Source organism: Euleptes europaea, chromosome 19 (assembly GCF_029931775.1).
Source record: "Euleptes europaea isolate rEulEur1 chromosome 19, rEulEur1.hap1, whole genome shotgun sequence".
NCBI classification, from domain to species: domain Eukaryota; kingdom Metazoa; phylum Chordata; class Lepidosauria; order Squamata; family Sphaerodactylidae; genus Euleptes; species Euleptes europaea.
The window spans coordinates 29,657,447-29,684,462 of record NC_079330.1 but is presented as its reverse complement, the minus strand read 5'-3'; the positions used below and the strand labels follow the sequence as shown (position 1 = coordinate 29,684,462).

Sequence of the window (27,016 nt, the reverse complement as noted above, 5' to 3'; positions counted from 1 at the left end):
TACTCAGCACTTCTGCTGCCACGTTAACTCATCACTTGCCCGCTTCAACTTGGAAGCGCATAAAACAGTTGGCATGCTCAGAATGTGACACATTTCCCACCCCCACAGAAAACAGTTCCTTGCACCTCCTAAAATGGCCTTGAAGTAGGATGGTGACGGGCTGGGCCTGGGGATCCTGCGTTGTTGTTTTTTAAAAGTGAGTGGAAATTCAAAATCTTGCCCTTAATCATGCAATTTGTGTGCCCTCAATGGAAGCTGTGAAATTCAGGGGCAGAATGGGTAATGGTTGGTTACAGTTTTAATGCTGGCTAAAGCCTGGATTAGAAAAGCTGGATTCTGAAAAAGCGTGGTTGTCAACCAGTAAGAAACACTAAGGTAAGGACAAGTTGGTGGTGCGGTGGCATATGAAGTGCCTAAAGCACTGGTTCCCAACCGGGGGTCCATGGACCCCCAGGGGTCCGCGAGAACTAAATTAAGGTCCGCGAAACAAAGTTATAAACTCATAATAAATTAATATTTTCAATTAAAAGTTCTCTATTATAAAATATATATATTCAAATATTATTCTAAGTTTAATGTTTAACTAACAGTTATGATTAAAGTTTATTTTCAAATTCTCGGAATTTTTATTTTGAACCTTGGGGTCCCTGCACCGAGCAAAAAAGTCCTAGTGGTCCCTGGTCAAAAAAAGGTTGGGAACCACTGGCCTAAAGAGATTGAGGTATGAACCAGAATCAACTGCCAATAGTCACCATGGGCACTTAGATTCGGAGGAGGGGGCCTTCACCAAATTTGGACCTCCTCCTAGGGTTACCAACCTCCAGGTGGTGCCTGGAGATCTCCTGCTATTGCAACTGATCTCCAGCCAATAGAGATCAGTTCCCCTGGAGAAAAGGGCCGCTCTGGCAATTGGACTCTATGGCACTGAAGTCCCTCCCCAAACCCCGCCCCGCTCAGGCTCTGCCCCACAAATTTCCAGGCATTTCCCAACCCAGAGCTGGCAACCCTACCTCCTTCCTCACATCCGGAAGCTCACCTAAGACACTTGATTATAATAGGTATACTACCACCATCTACCCAGAAACATCGCGATTAGGCCCTCCCAGGGAATCTCTGGAAATCTGTAGCTCTCACTCCACCTCCGGCAACCCTGCCACGCTGCACTGTTACACTCAACGAGCCATTCACAGTCCCCTTCGAAGCATCTGAAAAGCTGAGACGACGTTTGGTTGGTTGCAAGGATTATTGACAGAACACAGGCGCAAGACGCCTAAAGGTTTGATATAAATGCTAAGTATCAAGTAGGATCGCCCAGCCAGTTCACTGGAAATCTGACCACTTTCTCATCTGTTTTCCAAGAAACATTTTGTAGGTTTTCCAGATAAGTCATTTGATTTTTGCATCTGTGTCCATATGCTCCTCGTTGCAGCCACAAACATTCATAATTTCTTGAAGGGCAAAAAAAAAAAAAAATTTAAACCTGGGTGTTATAATCCGTGGTGTTCCAAGTATTTCAAGAGACCTCTTCTTCAACCCTTCAGCCTGTCTCCTCAATCTGTTACACTTGTCTATACCTCAGCACTTAAAACATCCAGAACGTTTTAGCCCCCAGGAGGCCGGAGGCCTCACAATAGTACAACACCCCTTAGCTTTTGGGTGATGATACCAACCATAAGCCTCAGATTCATGGTATAACATATTTCCACCACCTTCCCAAGCTACACTACTCAAGGTGGCTCACAACAAACCATACTATTTTTAAAAGCCTAACATTTTGAAAATAATAGCTAAATAGCTGTTTTAAAACAGCTAACTAAAATAACTTTAATTCTCAGGCACCTCCAAGCCCACTGATGTCACTGGGCTTACAAGAGTGTAAATCCGTTTAGGATTCCACCGTTTCAGATTAAAAGGCCCGATTCCTAGAAGGCACCAGTGTTCGCAACTCCAGTGGAAGGATGCTTCAGAAATGGGGAGCTATCAAAAAGGTCCTTCTTTGTGCCCTGGCAGCTGGTAATGGATACATGGAAAGAATCAAGCGACCGCTCCGAAAAGACCTCTACGTTTATTTATTATTACCTATGTACCGCTTTAATAAAATAACTAAAAGGATTGAAGCAGGAAGGTGGGTAGCATCATCTGGAGCTGAGTCCAGGAATGATGGAAGGGCTCCACGTGGCAAAGATGACAGACCCACGCAGGCTGATCTTATTCAGAGCTTCTGCCCAAGCGTGAAAGGGTTAAGACAGATCCACCCATGCATGAGCACAATGCATGCCTCAAGGTTCTGGAATGTACGACATGCAGACAGATCTCCCGGTGGCCACCCATTGAGGCAATAGAGGCCAGATGCAGAGAGCAATTCATAAAGAACGGAAACGGGTTATAGAGCCAGCGGGGAAAGGGATGATGGGAAAACTCCCCAAAAGGCAGACAATGGTTGGCATTTGGAGCTGGTTCCAAGGCATGGACTTATTTTGGGAGGGGCGGTGCCAGAGGAAGGAGCAAAGTATCAGCATGTCCTCTGTCTCAAACATGGTAGCCTCCCATCGCCTTTCCTGCTCTCCTCCTTTTATGAAATGAGCTTGCTGAAAACTATTTTAAGTATGCCTACTGCTGGTTGAAGAAGCAGTCGCTGCGACAAAACGACCCTGTCTGGCAACCAAAAAGCCTTTCTTAGTATTTGTGTGTGGAGTGGATTCAGAAGCCAACTGGAGAAGATTTTTATGCTAACCAAGGAACAGCAGCTCAATCACGGAAACAATTACTTTCGGCAACAGAAATGCCCACTCTCAGCCCGGGATCCAGAGAACCGTGTAACTAGTTTCCTGTGGCAGACAGGGCTTAGACAACACTGAGACAGACACACACACCAAATTTGCTAAACAATGGTTTGAAATGGAGAGGGGGCTGGTTTGTCCCATTCATAATTCTAACCGTTATCTGATAGAGGTGCCTTTAGGGAGAGCAGGTATGTGCTCCTGACCACATGTGGTTATTGCCTCCCTAACCACATGCTGTGGCTCAGTAGAAAAGCCTCTGCTTTGTGTGCAGAATGTCCCAGGTTCAATCCCTGGCACCTCCAAAGGATCAGGTGATGTGAAAGACCTCTGCCTGAGACCCTGGAGGGCTGCTGCCAGTCTAAGTAGACAATACTGACCTTGATGGACCAAGAGTCTGATTCAGTATAGGGCAGCTTCATGTGTGTTCATATTCAGACACTACACACCTCTGAATCCCAGTGGTTAGGAAGCGACAGCAGGGAAAGGCCTCGGCCTCTAGCTGTGCCCTGTTTGTTGGCTCTACAGAGTGAAACAGGCTGCTGGAATCGATGGACCACCGGTCTGATCCAGCAGGGGTCTTCTTTGGCCTCAGAAGCAGTAAGTAACTAGAACAGAAGCTACCAGCATACCTTGCTTTTTTTGGGTTGCAATTTAACCTTGAACGTTGTGGGGCCTTTTTCTTTTTACAAATTGATGTCTGCATCTTCAAAGATGTCTTTTATTTTTTTTAAAAAAAATTAGGCTAATTTTAACCCACAAGCCATTATATAGCTGGCAAGCCCTTGAGGGAAGCAGACAGAAGTTACTACATGGGGTACAGCAGACTTATTTGTCTAAGAAGTGAAATATTTTATCTTCCTCGCTAACCTGGAAAAATGTGTGCAGAGCAAGTAGATAATTCCCTATTGCATTTTATCTGGACAACAACCCTTTGAAGGAAGTTAGATTGTGGGAGTGACTGACTCAAACAAACTTCACAGCCAAGCGGGGATTGGAACCTATTCCATTTTTTTTTTTTTTAAGTAAATAATTTCTGGTCTGCATATCATATAAATCAAGACGACAAAATTTTAAACTATCACAGAAAGGCAGAACCTTAATTCTGCTTTGGACTACCAAACAATTGGTTTTGGCTCACGCTTCTCACCGGGCAACTGTCAAAAGCCTTCACGACTGTTCACCTACTGTACTGAGATCCGAAAAGTGAAGGCGGTTGGGAGGGGCGGTTGCACTTTGTACTCTCTGCTAAAAGGAAACAAACACACACACACACAAAAACCAGAAGAGAAACTCCACGCTGAAAGGTGGAAAGTCAGTTCCCACCAACGCTCTAAGAAATGCTTAGAGAGAAAGAGAGATTTCTCCTTAACGGCCCCAGTCTCTTCTCAGTTCCAGATAACCAGCCCAAGCCCCACTCACGGGCAGGAAGTTGTGCCACGGAACTCCTGATGCTAAACATTAGCCCCCCAAAAGCTTATAAGCTTCAGCTGACTACCAATAAAATGAAATAAAAAAAATGCCCCCCCTCTGGAATCCACGTTGACAAATTCTTTAACAAGCCTTGTGGTTACAGGGAAGCTGGTTTCGCTCTGACTCATTCCTGTTCAAACAGTTTACTGGAAATGGAGGGGAGGGGGAATTTTCAGAGAAATCATGTGATGGCCAGACAAACCACAACTAGCAAAGGTTCACAGAAGTCAAAAGAGACACATGGGGGGGGGATCAATCCCAGGTCTTCTCTACGATGGGCACTCCATCATTTTCCCCAACCAGACCCTGCTTGTGTGCGCTCTCTCTATTTCTCTCTCTTGAGGTTTCTACTCCTCCACTCCTTTTCCATGTTTGTATTTCTTTAAAGGAAGACAAGACTTCATCAGGAGCGTAAACAAGACAGCAAGGCACTGATAGTAACACAGGCAACTGCCTAATATTTTTTTTGGCTGGGGGACGGAACGGCACGGGACCAGGCAGAGAACACTTTGTGCGTAACTTGCAAGCTCTCTGGCGAGCGGGCCGCTTGGCGGCGGCTTCTCACGCTACGGCTTGCGGCCGTGACGAGACCCTCGGGCCGCTTCCGCCAGAGCGCCGGCACAGAAGCGTCTCGTTTGTGCCAATGATTAACGTGCCGGGCCGCCTGCCTCAGAGGCCCGTGGCTCTGTGACCAGACGCCCGCGCGAGCTCAGTCCACGTGTCTCTGCCACAGCCAGGCAAAAAATGTAGAGTTCCTTGCAGGGTGTAAAGATTTGGGGGGGGGGTTTAAAAGGGGCCACCTAGAGAGGCCTGGCGTGTTTCCGTTTCTCTTGACCGGAGGAAACAGGATTAAAATTGCCCTGATTGTGTCATTAACACAATGTCACTCGCTAGCCCAAGATCGCAGAAACCCAGCAGTTCTAATTCCTAACCCTCAGAACTGGTTCCATACATTACACAGTAGTAAACTCAAATATGCCATTGCGGTTACTCAAATAAGGTGTCAGGGTCAGGCCAGGGACTTGATAGGCATTTCTGTCTTAACATGTAGTCAAACACATTGCTTTATTGCCTCTTCCTTTTATGGCTGCCAGGCATGTAGCAATCTGAAACCAGATTTTTTTCTTTGCCTGTCAGCAAGTTCACCATACACTGGCATGAGGAGTTCTTAACTGTATGATGGAGAAATTTGCTTAAAATCTGCCTTTTAATCCCCCCCCCTTTCTAACTTCTGGTGAACCTGAAAGCTTGTGCTTTGTTCCGTGTCACTGGGTCGGTCCTAGCAAAGGTATTACTTGGACTGCGTTCTTGGCTTTTTGGATGACAAACACCTGCCTGTTGCTTTCCCCAGTTTTAGGTGTATGCCATCAAGTATGCGTAAAGCAGCTCACAGGGTTCTAAAACCACAGGAAAAAACCTCATCACAATGGACAGGCATTTCTGGCAAACACACAGAATCCCAAAGGTTTGAAGGGGAACTCCCAGCAGTCACCCAGCCTCGCTGCCGGCACACGGCAGAAGCCATCTTTCCCCAAACTGTCCCACAACGCCTGGTCCATAGCCCACTTCCTTCTTCTCCATTACTGTAGCTCATCTTTTAAAACTGGGGTGAGGTAGGACAGCAGCAACTGAAAGAACATTCCACTTATTTATTCTGACTGCAAAGTAGGTCTCGTGAATACAAAACTTTGGAGAAGCAAACCACCCAAACCAATTCGACAACCGCTTTGGTCTTTCTTCCCTGATCACCTTTTTCTCCTTGTGCAACACTTCTGACTTCTGCATCTTATATTTAGATACTTACTTACTTATACTTAGGGTTGCCAACAAACTGGAGGAAAAGCATTGTGTCCCTTTAATGGAAGCTCGTCATGTGGAAATGGGCAGGCCAAGCTTTAAGCAGCATCCCATTAAACGTCTATTAAAGAGACAGGACTTTTTTTTTTCTCCAGGCTGTTGGCAACTCCACTTATACCCTGCTTTTCATCCCAGGGGGACTCAGGATAACTTACATCACCCTCTTCTCCATTTTAACCTCACCCTGTGAAGTAGCCAGCGTGGTGTAATGGTGGTTTGGAGTGGTGGTTTGGAGCAGTGGACTCTAATCTGGAGAATCGGGTTTGATTCCCCACTCCTCCACATGAGCGGCTGATGCTAATCTGGTGAACCAGGTTGGTTTCCCCACTCCTACACATGAAGCCAGCTGGATGACCTTGGGCTACTCACAGCTTTCTTAGAGCTCTCTCAGCCCCACCTACCTCACAGGGTGTCTGTTGTGGGGAGGGGAAGGGAAGGTGATTGTAAGCTGGTTTGATTCTTCCTTAAGTGGTAGAGAAAGTCGACATAAAAACCAACTCTTCTTCTTCTAGGTTAAACTCAAAGTGGGTGACTGACCCAAGGTCACCCAGAAGGCTTCCACGGCAGAGCGGGGATTTGAACCAGGATATCCTAGATCCTAGCCCACAATCCAACCATTACACCACACCGGCTCCTATATGGTAAGCCTGCGGGTGGGCCTGCCTCCCTTTTCAATTTACATAAAACACTTGTAATTTTTAATCAATAATAGCAGTGGTGCTATTAACTATGCATTTGGTTTACATGCATTCAATCTCCGGCATCTTCAACTGGAGCGGTCTAGAAAGGCCTCTGTGTCTAGGACCCTGCGGAACCAGTGCCAGCCAGAGGAGACAGCACCAGGCTGGATGGACCAATGGTCTGATTCAGTACATGGCAGCTGCGTCCATTCTCTGTCATTAGCTATGTCCTACAGGCACCCAGTTGCTCTCCAGCAGGAGCAAGAGCTTAAGATGGCCATTGCCGGCGGGAAGATTCCACGCTTACTTGTGCAGCCTGCGCGTGTTCCAGCATCTCTTCAAATTCCTGGTACTCCTCGTCGTCGGGCTCTGCTCCAGAAAGGCGGGCTGCTCTGGCCATGAAGTACGGAGGCAGCTCCCCAATAGCCGTACCGGCACCCTGGATGGGGAAATGAGAAAGACAAAACAAACAAACAAAAATCAGCACTTCCCTGCTACTTAAGAATTCTGCAAATTCTTATGAATTAACCCCCCCTCCTCTCATCGGCAGGATGTTCATGGATTCTGACAGGATCAGTTTACACAAGGAGTATGTGCCTATGCGCCCTGAGCTGGATGGCCCAGGCTAGCTTGATCTCGTCAGACAGAAGCAAAGCAGGGTCAGCCCTGGTGAGGTGAACACACGAAGCTGGCAGCGACTCTCCAGGGTCTCAGGCAGAAGTCTTTCACATCACCTACTTGCCTGGTTCCCTTAACTGGAGATGCCGGGGATCAAACTTGGGACCTTCTGCATATCAAGCAAATGCTCTACCACTGAGCAACAGCCCCTTCCCTTGGTGGCAGTCCACCAAGGAATACTGAGGTTGCTATGCAGAGGAAGGCAGTGGCAAGCCACCTCTGAACATCTCTTGCCTTGAAAAACCCATAAGGAGTTGCCATAAGTCGGCTGCGACTTGACGGCACTTGATACACACACATATGCATATAATGCAGAGTTACGGCCTCTTTGTGACAACTTTCCTAGAGGCAACTTTAAGGCTGGGGAGGAATTAGGGCCTGGCTTAGATTTGACATTACATCAGGGGCCAATGAGAATGATCCAGCAAATGATGAGCACTTTAAGTCCCACTGATTTCAAGGAGCGAGCTTCAAATATGCTTCGGATGTCCATCTATTATGTTTTTATCTGGTCCTTCCTCCAAATAACTCAACCAGCCCCGAAGGGTTCCCCCCATCCCTCTTGTGACTCTCCAAAAAGCCAGAGAGGTAAGTTAGACTGAGGGAGTGTGACTAGACCAAGATATAACTAAGCACCGAGCTGGGATTTGAACCCAGATCTCCCCAGTTGCAGTCTGACACTCCACACTGAGAGTCACTTCAACTTAAATAAAGGGGGCCAAATTTGGTATAGGGGTTAAGAGCGGCGGACTCTGATCTGGAGAACCGGGTTTGATTCCCCACTCCTGCACATGAAGCCTGCTGGGTGACCTTGGGCCAGTCACAGTTCTCTCCTAACTCTCTCAGCCCCACCTACCTCACAAGGGGCCTGTTGGGGGGAGAGGAAGGGAAGGCGACTGTAAATCAGTTTGAGACTTCTTAAAAGGTAGAGAAAATTAGGGTATAAAAACCAACTCTTCTTCTTCATCAGCAAACCTCTTTCTAGTGCCCTGTGCCCCACTTATAGAGGACCCCTGTGGAGCATGACCCTTCCTATCCTGTGAGGAGGGCCTGCTTGCCCACCTGGAGACGCATGGCTACTGTGGATCCCGTGCTGCACAGTCCCTCCTCAAAACCCAGGCACTTAGGAGTTTGAGCACTCCTAAGAACATAAGAAAGGCCATGCTGGATCAGAGCAAGGTCCATCAAGTCCAGCTGTCTGTTCACACAGTGGCCAACCAGGTGCCTCCAGGAAGCCCACAAACAAGACGACTGCAGCATCATTGTCCTGCCTGTGTTCCATAGCACCTAATATAATGGGCCTGCTCCTCTGATGCTGGAGAGAATAAGTATGCATCATGACTAGTATCCATTTTTACTAGTAGCCATGGATAGCCCTCTCCTCCACAAACATGTCCACTCCCCTCTTAAAGCCTTCCAAGTTGACAGCCATCACCACATCTTGGGGCAGGGAGTTCCACAATATAACTATGCATTATATGAAGAAATACTTCCTTTTATCAGTTTTGAATCTCTCCAGTTTCAGTATACGACCCCGCATTCTAGTATTATGAGAGAGGGAGAAAAGCTTCTCCCTGTCCAACCTCTCCATACCATGCATAATTTTATAGACCTCTAACATGTCTCCCCTTAACCGCCTTCTTTCCAAGCTAAACGGCCTTAAGCGTTTTAACTGTTCCTCATAGGCCAGTTGCTCTAGACCCAATCATTTTGGTTGCTCTTTTCTGCACTCGGCTTCCCTGCTCCAACAAGCAATGACGGGTGGGGTGGGGGACAAGAATACTTTCCTAACTGCGGCAGAGGTGACTGGCATTCCTACTGCAATGGATTAGCAGTGTTGGTTTTCTCGGGACACAAAAAGCCCAGACGGTTAAAAACACACCTTTGGGCCACTCCGTGCAGATCCATCCCCACCGGCCATCTGGCTAATCAAAGGTTAATGGAAGAGGAAGCCTGGCTCCGATTCAAGAGGTGGCTCAAAAAGGCAGGAAAGGTACAGGGGACAACAATCAGCCAGCTGGCTGGAGGACGGATACACCTCGGACGCGGGCAGATGTCTTTGCTTGAAGCCGCTGCTGAGCGACAAACGCTTTTATAGAGCCCCCTTTTCAAGCAACTAACTCTACAGCCGTTTGGCTTTCTTTGTTCGCTTCCCCAAAGGCAGCTGCCGGGGAGAGTCGCAGCTGCTTTGTGTGTTCTAGCAAGACCATCAGATTGCAGAACTTAAAAAAAGAAGAAGTGTTTAAAACCAAACTAGGGGAAGACTGTGGCTCAGTGGTAGAGCCTCTGCTTGGCATGCAGAAGGTCCCAGGTAGAATCCTTTGTATCTCCACTTAAAAGGTGATGATGTGAAAGCCCTCTGCCTGAGACCCTGGAGAGCTGTTGCCAGTCAGAGTGGACAATACTGACTTTGAAGGACCAAAGGTCTGATTCAGTATAAGGCAGCTTCATGTGTGTTCAATTATTGAAGCCTGTGTTCCATTGAGAGAGAAAAACACATCGCAACACACAGAGCCCACCGCACCAGTGTGTTTATTTCCCCACTGTTAACCAGATGTGAACAATTTACATCAAGGAAGGGTGATATGTTCAGCATGAAGGTGGAAATTTGTGCCCTCCCAATATTCCTTCTGGCCCCCGTGGCTCTTGAGAAGGGACTTGAAAGTCTAGTTTAGAAACCAGACACACGGAGGGCTGGTTCAAAGGGCCCCGCACCCAAGGGTCCTGTAGAGGTGGGGGCACCGGGGGTGAATGAAGGAGAAGAGTTGGTTTTTTATAGGCTGACTTTCTCTACCACTTAAGGAAGAATCAAACCAGCTTACAATCACCTTCCCTTCCCCACAACAGACACCCTGTGGGGTAAGTGGGGCTGAGAGAGCTGTGACTAGCTCAAGATAACCCAACTGGCTTCAAGTGTAGGAGTGGGGAAACAAATCCAGTTCACCGGATTAGCCTCCGCCGCTCATGTGGAGGAATGGGGAATGAAACCCGGTTCTCCAGATCAGACTCCACCGCTCCAAACCACCGCTCTTAACCACTGCACCACACAGGCTCTAGAAATGAAAGCACTACAGGAGGGTAGTGCTTACATTTCTGCATAGCCAGGGGGCATCCAGGCCCCCCCCCGAGATTGCAACAGACCACCACGGAGCTACAAAAGAGGGCAGGATCCAGCTCCTCTGATCTGCCGAACATTTTGAGAGATTGCAGAGGGACAAAACCCCACCCGGCGGCCTGAGGCAAAACTACCGGCTAAGCCAGCTTTTACAGATAAAGCCGCAGGCATGCGCCGCAAGCAAAGAGCAGGTGCACCGCTGAAAGGGCCCTCTGGAGGAAGTGGTTCCCGATGACTCAAAGCAAGCAAGCCAGGCCGCACGCAGTTGGAGGGCGACAAAACTTGAAAGTCAAATTTGGAAGGGGAAAAAAAAGTCGTCAGCCAGTTTTACACGTAGGAGGAAAATTTCTTTCTAGCTCCGGATCAGCCAGATGCCGAGCTCGAGCAGAAATCCACCCAGCCGGAGCTCCTGCTGACTGAGTTCCAGAGCGATCCTGGAAAGTGCAGACACAGGGTCGCGCTACCCATGTAAAGCAAGCCAACCCTCCGCTTCCCTGCCTGACCCGACTCCTTTCTTGGAGCAGAATTAGGCCTCACCAAAACTGCAGCCCTGGGCCAGCGTTTGCTCTCCATCTTCACCTAACCTTTACCAGTTCTATCAAGGTGCTACGGCTTCATGAATCCCACCCCATGCCCCACTTGTCGGGCTACTGCGGTCAGGGAAATGGAGGGAGGGAACAGACCGACATCAAACATCAGCTTCTGGTTTTGTCCGAGAGTACAAAAGGCAGGACTTAAACGGACAAATTCACACAAAGCTCTAAGCTTTCGGTTTGTCGCAAAGGATTCAACGTATGAGCCTGAAAACTTTTTTTTTTAAGCCTGTACAATTAATCTGGAACAAGCTAAGTTCTCGAGGTGATGATGCAAAAGGAAAAAGAGAAAGGAGGAAAAAACCTCCCTGCTGTTCCGCAATAAAAACAGCACTTTGTTTTGGCTTCATGTTGCTAACCCAAAGGAAAAACAAACGGGCACCCTGTACGGACTGGAAGTGAACTTTCCCTCAATCAGCCGGGTCACGTGCGGAGCGCTGCCGCACAGCCCAGACAGGCAAGAACACATGACCCCAAGAAACCGATCACCTCCCTAACGTGGCCTTTGTGAAATGTTCTCAAAGCAGAGGCACATCTTTCCCCCAATGAATTAAAACTGGAGGTATACTCTGCTTTTAACCCGCCCTACCCCCTTTTCCGCCCTGACCTGGATAGCCCAGGCTGGCCTGATCTCGTCAGATCTCAGAAGCTAAGCAGGGTCAGCCCTGGTTAGTACTTGGATGGGAGACCACCAAGGAAGACCAGGGTTGCTGTGCACTGGCAAACCACCTCTGTAGTCTCTTGCCATGAAAACCCCCCAAAAGGGGTCGCCATAAGTCGGCTGCAACTTGAAGGCATTTTACACACACACACCCTTTTTCAGGAAAAAACCACAAGGTTTGCTTTCAGAATCACAGATCTATCAGCTGCCCTCAGAGGGGAGTGAGCCTCTGTGAGAGTCTGTGTTCTGGGCATGCCACCGAGAGCAGGCAACTGCACTGCCTTCTTTTCAGTGAAAGCAACTGAACGAATCAATCCCACTGGAGGGTAGGGGACCAGGAAGAATGACTCACTCCCAGCGAAGCTCGGCAAGAGGGTGGAACTACTTTGGAGCGGTGGACTCTGATCTGGAGAACCGGGTTGGATTCCCCACTCCTCCACATGAGCGGCAGAGGCTAATCTGGTGAAGCGGGTCTGTTTCCCCGCTCCTCCTCATGAAGCCAGCTGGGTGACCTTGGGCTAGTCACAGCTCTCCTAGAGCTCTCTCAGCTAGTTTGATTCTTCCTTAAGTGGTAGAGAAAGTTGACATAGAAAAACCAATTCTTCGTCTTCTACTTGCTCTCTGCTGTTCTCTGGGGAGGGGGCTGTGGCTCAGTTGCACAGCCTCTGCTTGGCATGCAGAAGGTCCCTGGTTCAATCCCCAGTATCTCCAGTTAAAGGGACTAGGCAGGTAGGTGGTGTGAATGACCTCAGCCTGAGACCCTGGAGAGCCGCTGCCGGTCTGAGTTGACAATACTGACTTTGATGGACCAAAGTCCATTCAGTATACGGCAGCTTCATGTGTGTTCATGTGTTCCACAGAGCAAGATTAGGAGCCACAGGGTTAAGTCACAGGAGAAGAGATTTTGGTTGAACATTAAGAGAAACGTCTGCATGCTAAAGAGCAGTCTGACAACAGAATCAAGTTCTGAGGCAGGGGGCACTCTTGATTGCTGGAGGCTTCCAAGAAATGGCTTGAGGACCACCTGTTGGGGATGCTCCAGCTTTGGTCTTCCTCCATGAGCTTGGGGGCCAGACTAGACCACTCCTTCCAACCACAGTTTGGTTCAGATGTTATTATTAAACTAACCACGGCTCATGCGATTGTCTGAACCGAGGGCACTCTACTATGGTTACTTTGGATCCATCAAAACAGGAAGTTGGTGTATTAACCACAACTAGTCTCTGCTATAGCTTCGTGTGAGGTCTGAATGCATGCATTTGGGCTTAATCCTGACTTGTTCTCTGGTGACACCCTCTCAGGCTACAGAGTAAAAGCAATGAGACTGGCATTCGAGTGACGGTGAGCTGAACCTTGGTTTCATAAACTCAGGATGGTTTCACATAAGAACATAAGAAAAGCCCTGCTGGATCAGACTAAGGCCCATCAAGTCTGGCAGTGTGTTAACACACTGGTGCTTCTAGGAAGCCCACAAACGAGACGACTGCAGCAGCATTATCCTGCCTGTGTTCCACAGCACCTAATGTATTAGCATGCTCCTCTGATACTGGAGAGAATAGGTATAAATCATGACTAGTATTCATAAGAGCATAAGAAAAGCCCTACTGGATGAGACCAAGGCCCATCAAGTCCTGCAGTCTGTTCACACAATGGCCAACCAGGTGCCTCTAGGAAGCCCACAAACAAGATGACTGCAGCAGCATTATCCTGCCTGTGAGCCACAGCACCTAATACAACAGGTATGCTTCTCTGATACTGGAAAGAAGAGGCATTCATCATGACTAGTATTCATTTTGACTCATAGCCATGAATAGCCCTCTCCTCCATGAACATGCCCACTCCCCTTTTAAAGCCTCATGTTATGTTTGAACCCAACCTACAATTCGATTGGTGACATGAGACAGGGACAGGGCAGTTAGTTGTGTGTTGCATTCCCTTCCCCCATCACTGGCTTCTTGCACTACCCCAGTTTAATTAGAATTAGGGCTTAATGGTGGTAAAGACCACCATGGGCAGGGGAGGAAATAACTGGGAAGCAGCTGAGTGCCATCTGGCTGAATGCTTCTCCTCTGCTTGTGCCAGGGCACAGCCAACGGTGTCAACCCCAGGGGGGCACACAATGAAGGACAAGAGCCAAAGAGGGCTTTAGAAGAAGAAAAAGAGTTGGTTTTTATATGCCGACTTTCTCTACCACTTAAGGAAGAATCAAACCGGCTTCCAATCACCTTCCCTTCCCTACAACAGACACCCTGTGAGGTAGGTGGGGCTGAGAGAGCTCTAAGAGAGCTGTGACTAGCCCAAGGTCACCCAGCAGACTTCGTGTGTAGGAGTGGGGAATCAAATCCAGTTCACCAGATTAGCCTCCGCTGCTCATGCGGGGAGTGGGGAATCAAACCTGGTTCTCCAGATCAGAATCCACTGCTCCAAACCACTGCTCTTAACCACTACAACATGCTGGCTGGTGGTTCATGCTCTGGGACCTGAGGCAGCCAGCCCAGTGAATCAGGATCCGCTTAGGACATGCCCCTTTTCTTTGTTTTACCTGGTTGTTTTGGAGATTTTTTTGCAAGCCACTTTGGCTCCCCTTTGGGGAGACAACTGACACAGAAACATACTACAAAAAAAAAGGGGGGGGGATTGGAGTCACCTCTTCACTTTTGGTTTTCTGTCTTTCCCTAGGTGCCGTACCACTGGTGGCTGGGTAAATCATGCTCATGACTATGGTTTGCAGCACAGGGCTAAGTGGTTTGGAGCGGTGGACTCTAATCTGGAAAACCAGGTTTGATTCCCCACTCCTCCACATGAACGGCGGACTCTAATCTGGTGAACAGGGTTTGATTCCCCACTCCTCCACATGAAGCACGCTGGGTGACCTTGGGCTACTCACAGCTCTCTTAGAGCTCTCTCAGTCTCACCTACCTCACAGTGTGTCTGTTGTGGAGAGGGGAAGGAAAGGTGATTGTAAGCCAGTTTGATTCGTCCTTAAGTGGTAGAGAAAGTCGGCATATAAAAAACAACTCTTCTTCTTTAAACATGGTTTGGAGTGACGCCTTGACTGAACCAATAATGTCAGGACATCGGAACCGTTTTCGCCATACTGCAGATGGAGGGGGAGAAAAGTCTAGGCAAGGATGCCATTTTGGCAGCAGACCTATGGTTCCCATGATGTGCAGTTCTGTCCATTGCTTCAGAGGAGGGGGGGAAATCCAGTTGAAAGCATTATTATGCCGCAAGCAAAGCAGCGCTGTGGCATCTCCAGAAGTTGACAGGACAGAAAGGGAAGCCAGAGAACATCTTTCCCAGCGGCTTCTCCAGAAGCAGGCTGGAATTAGGACAACACAGAGAGATGCAGCTGCCAGCACGTTAAGTTTACAGGAAACCAGCAGGCTCATGTAAACAAGGCCAAGAAAACACATCATGACATCAGATAACGGTAGCGAGCGGAAGAGGTTCCCCGAGGGGAATAGCCACATGTTGATCTTCACTGTCAAAAAAGAGCCGTCGTCTTTTTTGCCGTGAATGTTTTGTCTCCTCCTAACGTTTTGTCCATTCTGGCAACTGACTGCCAGTGTCTTAGCCATGGTTAAGGTAAGGTGGCGGCAGCTATTCACCAAAAATGCAAAGATTAACCCTCAAATTTCCTGCTCGCACATGTAATTGGGCAAATGTGGAAGTACACAAACAACCAATTAAGGAAACTCTAGTCAACCTATTACATTTGCATTCATTCAAATGACAATTATTTTATTGATTAAAGGGGGGAAAACACTCCTTTTGTTTTTGAGATTTCTGCATTGTCACAGCATCTCGGAAGAGGCATTTCCTCCCATGCAAGATGTAGCCTTGTTACTCACCGAGAGGACTCTTTCTGCTCTGAGGAAGAAGGGCATCTTGGAGCTCGGGTTTTCCCGCCCATTGCTTGGGGAGGCAGGACCAAAATCTTACTTCCTGTCTCCTTGGCGGGAAAGCCTACGACTTCCAGTTTTTCAAGGAGCTGAAGCTATAGACAGGAGTAATGAACTAGAGAAAAAACATTGATAACCACAACCAAACAGGTACGGAATATAACCAACATGTAAATAACAGGTCTACATCGTCATAGAGCAGACAAGTAGAAAACTCTCAGCCAGAACAAGTAGGAAATGAGAGGATTGTCTAATGGGGGAAGGATAAGAAAACCTCCCCTTTATTTTACGTACCAGATATGTATGTGCCTACACAGGAAGGTATCCCTACCGGATGTGAAACATTTTTACCCCTGTTGTAACCTGTATCTTTTGGGCGGGGCAAGATGCCCTTCTTCCTCAGAGTGGAAAGAGCCCTCTCGGTGAGTAACAAGGCTATATTCCCGCTCTGAGGGAAAGGGCATCTTGGAGCTCGGGATGTCCAAGAGCTATAGAACTATCCGGGTGGGAATTAATCATCATTTTTCTCGACCACGTGCTGTAGCACTCTTCGGCCGAAAGCCGCCTCAGCAGACGCAACTGTGGCAATGACAGAAACCTGTTTGCGCAGAGTAGCCGCTCTCAGATTCTGCTGAACTCTGTCCTGAAGGAATGCCAAAATAGAAGGGAGATCCACGCTTAGAGGGTCTTTAGCCTTTCTACGACACCACCTGGCGAACGTCTTCCAGGTGTATTCGTAGATCCTCCTTGTAGAAGGACGTCTGGCCTCAAGGATAGTGGAGATGACCTCTGGGCTTAATCTGAGCTGCGCCAATCTGTGCCTCTCTATGTCCAAACATTGAGTTTGAACCAGGCAGAGTCGGGATGGGCGATGGGTCCTTGCTGAAGCAGATTCGGTAGTAGAGGTAGTCGCCAGGGCCTCTGGACTGACATGTCCATCAGATCCAAATACCAGGGTCTGCGTGGCCAGTCCGGAGCAATCAGTATCACCGACGCCTTCTCGGACCGTATCTTCCTGATGACCCTTGAAAGAATGGGAAGGGGAGGGAAGGCATATAGGGTCCCTCGAGGCCATGGAGCCAGAAGGGCATCTGTCTGTCTGCCCGAGGGTGATGGAACCTGGAAAAAATCTGGGAAGTTGGTGGTTCAGATCTGAGGCAAAAAGATCCACCAGGAGAGGGCCGGATCTCTGGTTTACCATCTGGAAGGCTTGATGAGAGAGAGCCCATTCCCCTTTGTCTAACGAGCGGCGACTCAACCAATCGGCCTGGACAGTTTGAACACCTTGGATGTGTTTGGCCTGGATGTGCAATAGATGTCTTTCCACCCACCTGAAGATCCTCTTGGCCTCCTGGTGCAGAGACGAAGACCTGGACCCTCCCTGTTCAGGTGGGCCTTTGTTGCGATATTGTCTGTCCTGATGAGGATGTGTTGGTCCTGAAGATGATGTTGAAAATGGTGCAGGGACAGGTAGACTGCTCTTAGCTCCAGGATATTTATGTGTAGCTTCTGTTCCAGGGGATTCCAAAGGCCTTGGACCATCTCCTTCCCCAGTGTGGCTCCCCAGCCCATTAGGGAAGCAGCTGTGAAAAGTTGCACATGTTCTGGGAGGATGAACAGTTTTCCTCTTTGAAGATTGGAGGGTTGAGTCCACCACAGGAGGCTCCCCTTGACCTGGTGATTTAGGGATATAATCTTGTTGACCTTCCTGGCGATGAGATGCTGGTGGGGTTTCAGAAGCCACTGCAATGGTCAAGCGTGAAAGCGAGCCCAGGGAACCGCTGAGATGCAGGAAATCATCAACCCTTGAAGGCTCGTGAGGGAGAGGAGGAGGGAACGCCGAGCTTTGGAAATCTGTTTGGCCCGCCTCGAGATCTTCATGACCTTGTCCTCTGGGAGGAAGATGGTGTCAACAGCAGTGTTTATGACAACGCCTAGATGTAGGAGGCTCTGGGTTGGTACCACGTGACTCTTGTCGAAATTCATGAGGTACCCGTGGTCCTCGAGCAGCTGAATGACTCTGTTGGTATGAGCCCGTAATCTTACTTCTGAGGGAGCACAGATGAGAAGATCGTCTAAGTACGGCTGAAGTTGGATTCTTTCTCGACGTAGTTCTGCTATGAGGGCTACCAGGACCTTGGAGAAGACCCTTGGGGCTGACCCTAGACGGAAGGGGAGGGCCTTGAACTGTAGATGTTCCTCCCTGTAGGCGAACCTCAGGAAACGGGGGTGCTGAGGAAAAATGGGGATGTGGAGGTAGGCCTCCTTGAGATCGATGGACGTCATGAATGAGCCATGCTTTAGGGCTTCCGTGATTGAAAGAAGGGTCTCCATCCTGAAGTGCCTTGGTGGCACGTACCTGTTGATGAACTTCAGGTCGAGGATGGCCCTCCAATCCCCATTCTTCTTTGGGACCGTGAAAAAAGTGGAATACACACCCATGAAGCGATCCTCGGTGGGTACCCTTTCTACTGCACCGATGGTGATCAGATGGTTTATGGCATCCATCGTTCTCAAGTGTTTGACCTGTGATCGGGATAGTGGTGAAAGGACAAAGCGGTCTGGAGGAGTGGAACGGAACTTGATTCTGTATCCGTGTTGAATTATTTGGAGTAACCAGGCATCCGTCTGGGAGCCCAACCACTGGGAAGAGTTGAAGCCTTCCACCCACAGGAACAGCCTTGGCATCACTGCTTGGCTGCTTTTTGGAACTTGTCCCCTTTGTCACCCCTGAACTGGTGCTGCTGAAAGGGGTGATTGTAACGACCTTGTTTTCTAAACTGTTGGCGGTTGTTGGACCAGGAGGAAAAGGGCCGTCTCTGATCGCGAGACAGGGTACGGGAGGAACGAAAGGAATGACAGAAACCCTTCGACTCTTTTTTAGATGACTTAGGCATCATGAGTTTTTAATCCTTAGTTTCCGCTAGCATCTTGTCCAGGCGCTCGCCAAAGAGCTTGCCTGCCTGAAGCGGGTACACCAAAAGCCCAGATTTTGTCTTGGTCTCCACCTGCCAGGACCTGAGCCATAGGGCCCTGCGTATCGCAGTGTTGGATGACATGGACCTGGCTGAAAAGGATAAGGCGTCAAGGGACACATCTGCTAGGAATGAAGAGGCCTTAATAATCTTTGTCATTTCATCAGTAATTCTTCTGTCTAGGAGCTGGGAAATCTTTTTTGCCCAAGCTATGGAAGCCCTGGATATAATGGCAGCAGATGCAGTAGCCTGTATAGCCAGAGCTGAGGATTCATGGACCTTCCTAGAAAGAAACTCCATTTTGCGATCAAACTGATCCTTAATAACCGCCCCTCCCTCTTCAGAGAGGCCATCTGGGGCCTGGAGGGATGCCACAGGAGCATCTACTACTGCCTGTTCTGGGTAGGTTTGTCCCATTCAGCCCTGATGAGTTTAACAAAATAATTAGGAAGAGGAACTTTTTTGACCTGGGAAGAACCCTGGGGAAAGTAGTCCTTCGTGCCCACTGGCCACACTTCGGGTTGAGGATCCTCAGGCTTAGAGCCTGAATCCTGAGTAAGTTCCAGAGCGATTAAAGCCTTGGATAGCAGGGACTGATAATCTTCAGGGGAAAAGAGCCGAGGCTGATCTTCCCCGTCAGGTCTGATATAATCAACCTCCGAGTCATATTCGCCCTCCTCTCTGTCTGCACCCTCCGAGAAGGAACAGAGGGAGACATCGTCTCTTGCCAGAGCATGGACAGATGAACAGGGGGCCTTGAGAGCTGCTTTAGTGAGCCAGGTTGATGCCATAACATGACTGCAGCCAGGATCGCTACAGTGAGAAGAAGATCTAGCCAGGGTCCCCCTATGAGGAGCTGGAACCTGGGTAGGGGTAGCTTGGCTTGCCTGTCTCCTATCTAGGACCCTTTCAATGGCTGCCTCCAAATCATCAATAGAGGAGGAGGTTCCCCCACTTTGCAGACCCCTTGGGAGCGGGTACGTTACTGTCCGAAGTTTTCCGGGGCTGCTGCGAGTTGGCGTGTGCCGGCTCATCCACTGACAGAGAGGTGGAAGGAAGGTCAGCAGAGACGGCCGCCGGGACACCAGAGCCAGGCTTTGGGTCCCGCAGCTGCTTGTTGCTCTTTACGGGAAAGCTGCTAGAGTCCTCCTTCTTGCGCTTTACTCCCGCCTTTTTTGTCGCTGCGGTTTTGGCGGCGGCGGGATCCACGGACTATAAAGCCCCCGAGGGTCCGCTTAGGCGGCCACCGGAGGAAGTCTCCAATTGAGGTCCTAAGAAGGGATCGTAGTCCTACACGGAAAGCAAGTCATCCTCCCTGGGGACTGACGAAGCTGTGGCCGCCATTTTGTGGGCCAGGGCAGAGCCGCAGGAAAAGGAACGGGAGGACAGAAGAGACAGAAAATGGAGACAATTTTTTTTAAGGTATAGAAGGTAGAACAGAGAAGGGAAGAGACAAAAAACAGTGAACTAAGAAGTCCTAGAGAAAGCGAAAGCAGAGGTCTGCAAAGAACGTGCTCTCCCCAGCGAAGGCAGGAAGAAAAGTGGAAGTCGTAGGCTTTCCCGCCAAGGAGACAGGAAGTAAGATTTTGGTCCTCCCTCCCCAAGCAATGGGTGGGAAAACCCGAGCTCCAAGATGCCCTTTCCCTCAGAGCGGGAAAGGGGGATGCCTTTTTAAAGACAGTATGGGGAGGGATATTCTCCCCTGCGTGAGAGCAAAGTTAGAATGCCTTTTCAAAGTTGATACATCCTTCACTGAAAACAATTTACTTTTTTTTAAAGCTGTTTTATAATCTACCCATTTAAATCAATTAAGTGACTAAACAAAAACAGATTCAAGAATTTCTCAACACACACACACACACACACACACTCAGAGGTGCTTACTTAGCCACCAAAATACACAACTGGAAACATTCCTTACCCACATGCAGGCCTCCAGCCTGACTTTGGAGATGATGGTCCATAACGAAATTGATCCTTCAACTCCCTCCTCATCAGGGCAGATTATTTGGTCAGGGTAGGGGGGCTCAGGGAAATCCACAGAGTTACATTCATACGCGGCGAGAGTCACTGAAGCTATGTGTGGACCCTGCAGACGGGGACCCGGGGGGGGGGGGGGAGAGAAGAGAAAATCAAAATTCCAGGTGCGACATGCAGACAGTGTTATTGAGTCATTGCAGATGGGATCCAAAGACCTGCACGATTAGTTCTGCATGATTTAAGAACATCCCTGTCTGCAATCAGACCTGCCCATGTCCATAGAACCTCCCAGAGACAATAACCCATGTGCCCCTCCATTGTGCCTATTATGTGTCTTTACGGGAAGTTTACACCGAACAGCTGATACAAGACATCTTATATCTCTCTGCAAAAGACAAAACGGCTTTCCTTTTGGCTGACCGACACTCTTGTACCACGGAGAAGGTAGCAAAGTTTCTTTTAGCTGCCATGAGTATCCGAGGAACTAAGTGCAATGCACTCGAAGGCAACCATGAATGAAACTTTATTTTATTACAGTGGTTCTCAACCTTTTTTGCTCCATTCCTCCCTTTCACCATTATTCAGAATATAATTCCCCCTTCCCAAAACAATCATAAACTTTATTGAATGTCGCCGATTAAATTAAAAACAAACTACAATTTTACAGTTTGTACATAATCTACAGGACATCACACTTTGCTGAATAGTGGTCCCAATTCCCCCCTGGAACCCTAAAATTCCCCCCCGGGGGGGGGGGGAATTCCCCCCTTGTTGAGAACCCATGTTTTATTAGTTGTATTATTTATTGGATACCCATTTTTTTACATGATTGCTATTGTAACCAATATGCCAATAAAGGTATTGAATTGATTAGTTCTGCACATACAAAGTCGTCTTTGGCCTTACGCTTCCTTAAACAGCAGCTCCCCTTGGAGGGGAATTTCCAACAGCTGGTTCTATTACAGCATCACTATGGGTTGGATCCAAGTTGCACTGGCAATTTCTGATGATTCCCCATCTACGTTTGTTCCTTATGATGCCCTAACTGCCAGCAGCAGCATTTTGTGGAGGTGCAGTGGAGGTGGAGGGGGGAAGCACAAAAGCTCTATTCCACTGACGGAAAATGTAGCTTCCGTCCAACCACACTGAGTAGCAAGCTGGGGCATCAGTTGTGAAAGTGGCAAGATCAGGGCACCAACAGACCAGGTTAAGGGCTTCTGCATAAGGAACTCCCCAGTTATGCAGAACAACATGACTGTGCATATAAACCAAAAGGAGGAAAAACTGAGTATGCTCTAGAAGACAAAGAACGTTGAGAGCAGCAGGAAGTCAATTATAGCATGAAATACTGACCCTTGAGTGTTTAGAGAATCCTGGGATGTGGGAGATTATAGGAGTGGGGAAAATCCTAAACTGTCCCCCCTTCTCTCTCTCTCTCTCACTCACACTTTAAAAAATTAGGTATAGCCTTTTAGGCACCCCCCCTAAGTAGATAAGTTTTATGCCAAACTAGGATAGCTTAGAGCAGGGGTGGGGAACGTCAGGCCTGGGGGTCGTTTAAGGCCCGTGAAATCATTTGGTCTGGCCCTTCGAGGGTCCTGGCAGATCTCTAGGTCAGAAGGATCTAAGACTGGTGATCCGCCCCCTCCCGCTGACAGGAATAGCCTCTATTCAAGGCGGATGTGAGAAAAGGAACCTTTTTTCCCCCCTGCAGAAGAGTCATTAGCTATGGAGCTGCTAGGACCACCCAAGAAACTGTTTTAACCCTTTCCCACCCAGGTCATGGAGAAACGTATTCCCTCTGTACTACGAGAGGGCTGAGGGCGGAAGTGGAGACAATGGAGGGGTTAAAGGGGGTAGGGCCGGAATGAGTGTGGGGGGAGAGTTCTTAGCCAGTTTGTCCTCATTTCATCCCTGCAGGAGGAGGTAGCAGGAGCCGGTTGTGGAGCAGGAGCAACTCCGGCATGCAGCTGGACGGCTACATCCGGCTGGTGCAACAGACCATCCTGTGCCACTAGTTGGGCGAGTGCGCCACCGGTTGGATGACTGCCTGCTTGCCCGCGTGGGGGGTCATCTGGGGCAGCTGCCTGCTTGGGGCTTGGTTGGGCCTAATTTTTAAGTTGATAATTTTGTATGGCCCGTGAATGATGTTATAAATATCCAAATGGCCCTTGGCGGAAAAAATGTTCCCCACCCCTGGCTTAGAGCCACAGAGAAAAAGCACTGCCCAGCCTGTTTACAGCAAATACTAGCTTAATCGCCCGCAATAAGGGGAAAAAAACACCTCCAGGTGACCAGGCAGAGAAACCTTTGGAGGACAGTTGGGTGGCTAACTTCCTGAAACTTTCACATCACCAACATGCCACACAAAATCACTGACATCAGTATAAGTGGGAAGCTGAGCAAGGCCGTATTATTTTGAGGGTTAGTGTCTTGCGCAGGTCTTCCTGATAAAGCAGGTTAAGACTATTGCCATTTTAACTTTTGGGACTTTTGAGATTTTTGACAGTGCCAGCATTCTGCCTGGCAAACCTGAGACGGTCATCACAAAATCAGGGCAGGCTCTCAGCCTAACGCCCTCTGCTTAAGCCCCATTCAGCCTCCAGTCAGCTTGTAGACAAGCTGGAGCATGTCCAGAGAAGGGCAATGAAGATGGCGAGGGGTCTGGAGACCAAGTCCTGTGAGGAAAGGTTGAAGGAGCTGGGTATGTTTAGCCTGAAGAGGAGAAGACTGAGAAGGGATATGATAATCATCTTCAAGTACTTGAAGGGCTGCTATATAGAGGATGGTGCTGAGTTGTTTTCTGCTTCCCCAGAAGGTCGGACCAGAACCAACGGGTTGAAATTAAATCAAAAGAGTTTCCATCTACACATTAGGAAAAAATTTCTAACAGTTAGAGCGGTTCCTCAGTGGAACAGGCTTCCTAGGGAGGCGGTGAGCTCTTCTTCCCTGGAGGCTAACAGTTAGAGCAGTTTCTCAGTGGAACAGGCTTCCTCAGGAGGTGGTAAGTGCTCCTTCCCTGGAGGTTTTTAAGCAGAGGCTAGATGGCCACCAGTCAGCAATGCTGATTCTATGACCTTAGGCAGATGATGAGAAGAAGGCATCTTGGCCATCTTCTGGGCATGGAGTAGGGGTCACTGGGTGTGTGTGGGGGGAGGTAGTTGTGAATTTCCTACATTGTGCAGGGGGTTGGACTAGATGACTCTGGTGGTCCCTTCCAACTTTATGATTCTAGTTACCTTGGCATTAGGACACCCAAGGTAAGCTCAGAAAGCACAGGAAACAGCAGCCAGGCTAAAGGGAAGTAGGCCTGGATCTGGTTGGTACCTGCACAGGAGTGCTTCTGCATGGCTCATGTGCCCTGCCTGGATTTTTTTGATGGATACAAGCGTCTATGGAATATAAGTGTAATAAATAATGGTAATCTCCCAATAGAAGTTGAATGGGGTTTTTGATGTCTTGAGAACTACTTGGTTCTTTGCCCCTTACAGCCAGTACGGTAAGGAAGAACTGTACTACTTAGCGTGTGTGTATTTATTATTAATTTTTTTGTCGAAGGCTTTCACGGTCAGAGTTCATTGGTTCTTGTAGGTTATCTGGGCTGTGTGACCGTGGTCTTGGTATTTCCTGACATTTCGCCAGCAGCTGTGGCAGGCATCTTCAGAGGAGTAACACTGAAGGACAGTGTCTGTCGGTGTCAAGTGTGTAGGAAGAGTAATATATAGTCAGAAAGGGGTTGAGTTTGAGCTGAATCATTGTCCTGCAAAAAAGTATCAAAGGTAATGTGCTAATCATTGTCCTGTAAGTATCAAGATAATGTGCTAATGAGGGTGTGGTATGTTAATATGGAAACATTGTATCCTGAAATGATCTGTTAATGTGTGAAATCCAAAGCTAATCTGCATGGCTACTGTGGACTGTAGTCTTTGTTAGTCTGGAGGTTTTCAGGACAGGAAGCCAAGCCTTATTCATTCTTAAACTCTCTTCTTTTCTGTTAAAGTTGTGCTGATGTTTATGAATTTCAATGGCTTCTCTGTGCAATCTGACAAAATAGTTGGTAGAACTGTCCAGTCTTTCAGTGTCTTGGAATAAGACCCTGTGTCCTGTTTGTGTCAGTCCATGTTCAGCCACTGCTGATTTCTCAGGCTGGCCAAGTCTGCAGTATCTTTCATGTTCTTTTATCCTTGTTTGTATGCTGCGTTTTGTGGTCCCGATGTAAACTTGTCCACAACTGCAAGGATAACCTACAAGAACCATTTATTTACAAAATGTGTATCCTGCTTTTCTGTCCTTACAAAGGCCACCAAGGCAACTAGGCTAAAGCCCTTCACATTATCACAACAGCTGTTAGGTAGGCCAGTATTATGACCATATATCATACAGTGAGCCCCGTGGCACAGAGTGGTAAAGCTGCAGTACTGCAATCCAAGCTCTGCTCACGACCTGAGTTCGATCCCGACAGAAGTCGGTTTCAGGTAGCCGGCTCAAGGTTGACTCAGCCTTCCATCCTTCCGAGGTCAGTAAAATGAGTGCCCAGCTTGCTGGGGGTAAAGTGTAGATGACTGGGTAAGGCAATGGAAAACCACCCCGTAAACATAGTCTGCCTAGTAAATGTCGGGATGTGACGTCACCCCATGGGTCAGAAACGACCCAGTGCTTGCACAGGGGACTACCTTTACCTTTATATCACATGAGGGAAACTGAAGTTGAGAGAAAGAGATGCTCGCCTACAGCTACCCAAACAAGTTGCTGGCCAAGTGCAGATTTGAACTGGAGACCTCTCAGATCACAGTCCATTCTTGTAGCTGCTAATGCTATACCAGCTGTCTATAAAAAAAGATGTACGTGAAGAACTGTGAACACTTAAAAATGCTACACTAATGTGAAACGTTCTTTTTGTTGCAATGCTATTAAGTAACCCATTGAACATAAGCATCAACTTTTCTTTTTAAAGATTTAACAGCATATTACTGTTGATTGTATTGGGGGGAAATTACTGCCTTTTATTCCAAGCAAGGTATACAAAGAGCAATACAGGAGCAGATATAGAAACAGGGTTGGGTTCACATACATGCACACCTCTCCCCCGCCCCAACTCATGGCTTACAACTCAGCACAAACCACAGCTTGGCACTGCATCCAAACCTACTTTGTGCTTTTCGTTGAAGCCAGGACTGCAAACCACAATTTGAAAAACCTGCAAAGATAGAACAGACCACAGAAAGGTGGTGTTCTCTCAACAAGTTTAATTAAGTTGTGGAATTCACGGCCAGTGAATGCAGTGAAAGCCCCCCTCCATTGATGGCTTCAAAAGGGGGATTTTTAGATTAACCGAGGGGAAGGTCCAGCCATGGCTACTAGCCATGATGATGAAAGGAAGCCTCCCCATCCAGAGGCAGTCAACTCCATGGAGTTTTTTGTCAGGCCTTCAGAGGAACCAGTTGAGAGCCAGCATGGTGTAGTGGTTAAGACCACCGGATTGTAATCTGGAGAACTGGGTTTGATTCTCCGCTGCTCCACATGAGCGGTGACTTTAATCTGGTGAACCAGGTTTGTTTCCCCACTCCTCCACTTAAATCCTGCTGGGCAACCTTGGACCAGTCACAGTCCTCTCCGGTCTGTCTGAGCCTGTTGGGGAGGTGGGGAGAGAGAGGGAAGGTGATTGTAAGCCGCTTTGACAGTCCTTTCGGTAGAAAAAAGAGGGGCATAAAAACCAACTCTTATTCTTCTTCTACCATATGAAACTACGTGCTGGCCTAGAAGAACTGATGTAGCCGGGCTCCTCATGCAGAATACCGTTTGCTGCTTCCACCATGATTTCTGGCCACAGAATAAGCATCTGAGAGATGAGACATGACACACAGGGTTACGGTGAGGATGCCTGAAGGACTGGGGAGGGGCCTTGTCTCAGTGGTAGAGCATCCGCTTGGTCTGCAGAAGGTCCCAGGTTCAATCCCCGGCATCTCCAGTTGAAGAATCTGGCGATAGGTGATGCGAAAGACGTGAAAGACCTCGGCCCAAGAACCTGGAGAGCCATGGCCAATCTGAATCGACAAGACTGATTTTGATAGACCAAGGGTCCGATTCAGTATAAGGCAGTTTCATGTGTTCGTGTGACTGGATGCGCCCGGCAGAATCACCTGATTTAACACTTTGAATGGAAGAGCCCCATGCAATACGACAAACTGTCCTTGAAATCCTCTTCTGTTTCAAAAGCAGTTTCGACATGGGATGGGAAGGGTACTAGCCTCACATTTCTTTTTGGATCCCGGCCACCGCACAGAAGAAAAACCTTTTAGCTTCTCCCCTCAATTAATTA

The 27,016-nt window shown here is 48.3% G+C and overlaps 1 protein-coding gene across 1 annotated transcript in view; it reads right to left on the bottom strand.

Annotated features, from left to right (window-relative positions):
• Window positions 1–27,016, bottom strand: part of VMP1 (vacuole membrane protein 1) — a 117,049-nt gene that overhangs the window by 61,652 nt on the left and 28,381 nt on the right. The window contains exons 5-6 of the mRNA XM_056865141.1: window positions 20,639–20,806; window positions 7,098–7,229 (exon numbers count right to left, since the gene is read on the bottom strand). Coding sequence (XP_056721119.1) covers window positions 7,098–7,229; window positions 20,639–20,806 — 300 coding nt within the window. The remainder of the gene's footprint in view (window positions 1–7,097; window positions 7,230–20,638; window positions 20,807–27,016) is intronic.